This window comes from Polypterus senegalus, chromosome 16 (genome assembly GCF_016835505.1).
Source record: "Polypterus senegalus isolate Bchr_013 chromosome 16, ASM1683550v1, whole genome shotgun sequence".
Classification (NCBI taxonomy): domain Eukaryota; kingdom Metazoa; phylum Chordata; class Cladistia; order Polypteriformes; family Polypteridae; genus Polypterus; species Polypterus senegalus.
The window spans coordinates 9,058,572-9,064,943 of NC_053169.1; the positions used below are offsets into that span (position 1 = coordinate 9,058,572).

Here is a 6,372-nt window from a genome sequence, read left to right on the forward strand (position 1 = left end):
CCCCGCTCCTGCCACCCCTTCTACCTCACCCCTACTGACAAGACTTATTTGCCCTTCACATAACGGGATCAGGCGGGCAGCGATCGGAGTGGTGGCTCCCCTTCTCTCGCTCCTACACTCTCTGAAGTTCACTTTGTGTGTAACACAATCCCACCAGAACTCTTACTCAGCCCCTCTTTTTTTTACCATCGCGGGGCAGCCACTTGTTTACCGCTACGACACCAGGCTATTTAGGGCAAGGCTGCCCATGTCCGAGTCACCGCGGCGGCGAGTGGTGTCCCAGTCGGGCGCATGGCGACGATTTCATACCTTTGTATCTTTCCAGCACGTCCTCGTACGCCTGCAGATATTCCTGCTCGTCTGCTGCATATAGATAGGCACTGGGGATATAGTGTCCAGCCATGGTCGGCAAAATTTAGCGCAGGAGGCTCGCAGCCTGCCGGAGCCTTGGGAGCCGCAAACGGGGCTTGGAGGGCTTGGGAGAACGGATGGGAGGGGACAGTGTCAGGCTGGGCCGGGCGGATCGTGAAAATGAGCAGTGTGTTTCGGCTCTAGGGAACGCCCTGTCCGCCCTCCCACAAATGTCGAGCTCCAATAGGAAAAGAGAGGCTTGCTGCCCTGTCCACCACCTCCCTTCCCTGATGACTTCCTGAGCGCACTTAAGGCCGACAGGAAGGGGCTGATTAAGAAGAGTCGCGATCTCTGGACACACGAGGCAGCGAATCACGGCTGTTGTGGAAGAAACAACCGCGCTTTAGTCTGTTGGTCCATCAGGTAGTGGACCGGTGTGCGCAACTGTGTGGAAAACGTCACGGGGGAAAAACGAACGAAAGTAAGGGCTGATCTGCTGCCGGAGAACTCGGGAGATGCGGCGCAGCACGTGCGCACCCGGAGCTTTCAGGACTCTCAGTCCCGTTCAGAAATCCTTAAAGGGGCAGCGAGTCCGCCAGTGTCGGACCTCAGGCTGCCGAGTTTAATCAAAGTTAAAAATCTCAACACTGTCATGTGACGGCCAAAAAACAAAAGTCTGAATTAGCGTAAGCCGACCTAATTCGGAGCGATCGGAACAAATGCAATGATTTACTTCAGGAGGTACAAGTAGAAAGTAAACACGAGTAGTCGCGACAAATGTGCGAAGTATGCTTACGTTTGGAAGAATTCTTTGTAAGAGAAATAAATTCTCAAGATGAACATCTCATAACAGAGGAGACTATTAATTCCTTATGCTTGTTTGTTTAGCCAATAGCAAGACATTTATTTCTTTTATTAATTTTTTATGATACCACATTCTATAGAGGAATATTTCGAACAAAATTAAATATGTAAATACACAAATAAAGAAGTGCATTGTGAAATGTAAGAGTAAATTTAGAAATAACTGGACATGTGTCTATCAGTGTATCCATCTGGTTGTTAAGTCTTGGTCATTCCAACAGAAGGCACATCACAAACATTAACACTGCATTTACAAATCCCCCATACCAAATGGCATATAACAGACACACATGCATACCAATTGTCATTCCAACAGAGGGCACCTCACAAATATTGCATTGTTTTTTACGAATTCCATATCAAATGGCATATAACACAGACATATGCAATGCACTTGTCATTCCAAGAGATGGCGCATCACACACATTAACACTGCATTTACAAATCCCCCATACCAAATGGCATATAACAGACACACATGCATACCAATTGTCATTCCAACAGAGGGCACCTCACAAATATTGCATTGTTTTTTACGAATTCCATATCAAATGGCATATAACACAGACATATGCAATGCACTTGTCATTCCAAGAGATGGCGCATCACACACATTAACACTGCATTTACAAATCCCCCATACCAAATGGCATATAACAGACACACATGCATACCAATTGTCATTCCAACAGAGGGCACCTCACAAATATTGCATTGTTTTTTACAAATTCCATATCAAATGGCATATAACACAGATGTGCATTCTCATTCCAAAAGATGGCGCATCAGAAACATTAACACTGCTTTTATGAATCCTATATCAAATGGCATATAACAGGCACACATGCATACCAATTGTCATTCCAACAGACGGCACAGCGTAACTATTGCATTGCTTTTACGAATCCCATATCAAATGGCATATAACACAGACATATGCATTGCACTTGTCATTCCAAGAGCTGGCACATCACAAACACACTTACAAAGCCCATATCAAACAGCATATTACAGACATGCATACCAGTTGTCATGCCAACAGATGGAGCACCAGAAACATTAACACTGCTTTTATGAATTAAATATCAAATGACATATAACACAAACATGCATAGCATTTGTCTTTCCAACAGATGACACATCACAAATATTAACACTGCTTTTACGAATTCCATGCCAAATGGCATATAAAAGCAATAATATCTAAATGAAGAGCTGCAGCACTATACGTCACCGCAGGTCTACACCACTGCAGAAGTTAAGGTCGGGGGTTCGTGTCATTAGCATGTAGTATAAATGGTTAAGATTAGAGGGTGTCGCATCAATGCTGAAGGACATCATTTCCACCATGAAACTGCTGGTGAAGACCAGCAGTGCAGCTCTGTAGTTGGATGATTTCCTATAACAGAGATATATGTATTTCAAGACATCATGGCGGCGCAGTGGTAGCGCTGCTGCCTTGCAGGGTTCATGTCCTGGGTCCTCCCTGTGTGAAGTTTGCATGTCCTCCTCGTGTCTGCATGGGTTTCATTTCATTCCGAAGACATGCAGGTAAGGTAGATTGGCATGACTAGTTTGCCCTTAGTGTGTAGGTGGGGTGTGTGGTCACCCGAGAAAGGTATGGCACCCTGTTTGAGGGTTGTTCCTGCCTTTCCACCCTATGCGTGCTCAGTTAGGCTCCTGACAACCCCACTAGACCCTGGTCATGATTATGCAGGTTAGAAAATGACCCAACATAAGCATTGCATTTGTCATTCCAACAGACAGTGCATCAAAAACATATGTAGGGATGTGTGGTGCGCCATCTGTTGGAATGACAATTGCTATGCATTGTTTCACTATAAGCATTACAAAATACATTCCAATGGATGGTACACTGCAAATGTTAATGCTGAGGTCTACATTGACTACATAGGTTATAAAGTACAATGACATTTGTATAAATAAATGTTTGGTTTTGTTGATTGTTTCTTTATGTATCTTTTAAATTATTTCTTCATTTATTTCAGTGACACACATGCAACATGAAATTCACAATAAAATAAAAACTGTCATTTCCCCCTGTTAAAAGTCAGGGGAGCGGGCTAAAGCAAGTGGGCTGCATTTTGATTGGTAAATCATCAGTACAGTGGGTGTAAATCTTCAAACATCAAAGGCCACGCTTATGACTCCTGATGATGAATTCTTAATAGTTGTGATATTTTTCAGCCAATTCCACCAAAATTTTGGTTATTTAAAGGGTACCACGGATTTGTGTCTCCTATCATAAAGGTAGTGACCTGCATTGTTAAGGGCGTGTCCTCAGAGGTCATAACCTCACAGTTGTTATGCCCCTTAAGAGACTCAAAGCACACAAGTTCCAAATAGTTCCAAAAATGCCCTCTAGAGGGGAAAATCCCATCAAAAAACCCTGGCTAGTATCACAGAGGGCCACATAGAGTCTCTATAAAAGTCTTAATGAAAATGCCCTGGTATAATATGAAGCTTTATGAAGCACAGACAGGAGTTGGCCAAACCAATGTAAGCAAAGGCCCAATACAGTAATGCAGAGAGCAGGGGGTCTAAAAAATCCAAAGATATCACAAAACCACAAACTCAACAAAAAATACAAGTAAGCTCACCAACCTCCTAACACGTTTGAATGAACCACCGGGAACTGTGGGAAAACTGTCACCTTAACAGAGCTGAGGGCGGTCCCTGGCGGTGATGGGCAGGTGGCCCCGCCTCTTAAGGAACCACCCACGAAACACAAGGCACGTAGCAACAGATTAGGGATGAAATCAAAACACCAGGAATAATGCAAATAATTAACATAACTAAATCACTCCAGAATGTGCAAAAAGGGCCATAAAACAAGGAAATGAACCCCAGGCAACAGGGAGGAACCCAGGCTGAAATATAACACCAGTAATAATATGGCAGGTTAAAAGGATTTTGTTCCAAAACACCTCGGCTTCAGAATGTGCCGACAACGAAACTTGCTTTTGTCATTTGCAAAATTCTTTTTCTTTGGCACTTCATGGCATTGACTTACTCTTACGTTTTCTGACCACAGTTTTGTCTTTCATTTTGGTTTCGGTGATGGCTTTGATTGACCACCCGGCTCAGACTTTTGTTTCGGCTTTTTGCGTTGCCACATTTCTCTTTAATGTTAGTTATTTGTTAGCCACATTACTGGTGGGTGGTGCCTAGCAGTTAGGAGACCCTTAAGGGTTCGCTTCCTGGGTCCTCCCTGCGTGGAGTTTGCATGTTCTCCCCGTGTCTGCGTGGGTTTCCTCCCACAATCCAAAGACATGCAGGTTAGGTGCATTGGTGATTCTAAATTGTCCCTAGTGTGTGGTGAGTGTGTGTGCGCCCTGCGGTGTGCTGGCGCCCTGCCTGGGGTTTGTTTCCTGCCTTGTGTCTTGTGTTGGCTGGGATTGGCTCCAGCAGACCCCCGTGACCCTGTAGTTAGGATATAGCAGGTTAGGTAATGGATGGATGGTTAGAAATAAACTTGATGAATTAGGATTAAAAGTCAAAACAGAGGTAAAGAATTTAGGGGTAATTATTAACTCTGACCTAAATTTTAAATCACATATTACTAGGACAACATTTTTTTCACTTAAGAAATGTAAAAGGTTACAACAAAGGTTACATCCCTTATTACTTTGCAAGATGTCAAGGAATGAGTTCACGCTTTTGTTTTCAGTCGACTAGATTGCTGTAACGCACTCCTCTCAGGACCACCCAAAAAAGACATCAATCGATAGCAACGAGTGCAGAATGGAGCTGCCAGAATCTTAACTAGGAAAGGAAAATCCGAGCACATCACACCAGTCCTAGTGTCACTGCACTGGTTACCTGTGCCATTTAGAATTGACTTTAAAATCCTGCTTATGGTTTACGAAGCCTACAATAATCTGCTCCATCTTATATTTCAGAATGTCTACCTTACACTCCAAATCTTTACCTTAGATCTTCAAATGAGTGTCTGCTTATTATTCCGAGAGCTAAACTTAAAAGAAGGGGTGAGGCGGGCGGCCTTCTGCTGTTAGGCACCTCAAATCTGGATAGCTGACCGATAGAAACTCACCAGGCTAATATGGTGGAGCCTTTAAAACAACTGCTAAAAACTCATTATGTTAAAATGGCTTTCTCAGAGCTTCATTTTAATGTAACCTTGATATTCTGTACTTTGTACATGCATTTAATGATCATTATCATTCATGGTGGCGCCACAGTCTGTACTAACCCCTACTTTCTCTGCTGTTCTTTTTCCATTTGTCTGTGTTGCCCATCTGCGCCACCACCACCCATTCAAAGCACTGTGATGTCCCCACATTGATGGATTGAAGACCAGAGGTCCACATGACCATCAGCATCAAGTTCTTCTGTGAAGCCTGAAAGCCATGACAACTGATTGAGATCACTGATGTTAAGTAGAATGCCTAGAGGGGTCTGGGTGGTCTCGTGCCCTCTGAACCCCTGCAGATTTTTTTTTTTTCTCCAACCGTATTTTTTTGTTTTTTTCTGTCCTCCCTGGCCATCAGACCTTATTTTTATTCTATGTTAATTAGTATTGGCTAATTCTATTTATTTTTTTTCTCTTCCTTCATCCTATAAAGCACTTTATGCTCCATATTTTGTATGAAAAGTGCTATATAAATAAATGTTGTTGTTGTTGTTGTTAAAACAAAAAAAACTGTAGGGTTTAAGAGGTTAGCACATTGCTGCCCCCACCACACAATGAAAACCCTGGATTGGGACCCGAGGGCAGCGGGTGACACCTTGGCACCACACTGGCACAGTGGGAGGTTTTTTTTTATGTTGACTGGAGTGCCAATCCTGCCACCAGCCCCCAAATTCTCTGTGTAAGTCGGAGGACCTGCTTGCACGACTGGATGTGGATTAACATCATACCCAAGATGCAGCAATTGCAGGTTAAGGGTCTTGCTAAGGGCCAAAGTGGAGCCATTTCTGGCATTTCGAACTGGAAGCCTTTCTCCCGATTGCCGGTGTAGATCCTTATCCTCAGAGCATCCACTCCGCCTGCCTGTAGGATTTAAGTGTTGGCCTAACTCCATCCGGCCCTCATTTGACACGCATAGTGACCCCATTGCTCCGAAAAATCTGTTCTCAACCTCGGCAAAGTCACCATTAGATACTCTCTGCTAG

The 6,372-nt window shown here is 43.8% G+C and overlaps 1 protein-coding gene across 4 annotated transcripts in view; it reads right to left on the reverse strand.

Moving 5' to 3' along the window:
* Window positions 1-522, reverse strand: part of dst (dystonin) — a 413,393-nt gene extending 412,871 nt beyond the window's left edge. For 3 of the 4 annotated variants that reach the window (XM_039739122.1, XM_039739120.1, XM_039739118.1), the window contains exon 1: window positions 310-522. In XM_039739122.1, coding sequence (XP_039595056.1) covers window positions 310-403 — 94 coding nt within the window. In that variant the 5' untranslated portion in view covers window positions 404-522. The remainder of the gene's footprint in view (window positions 1-309) is intronic. The other variant, XM_039739127.1, reaches the window with a different exon arrangement.
* Between the last annotated feature and the right edge of the window lie 5,850 nt (window positions 523-6,372).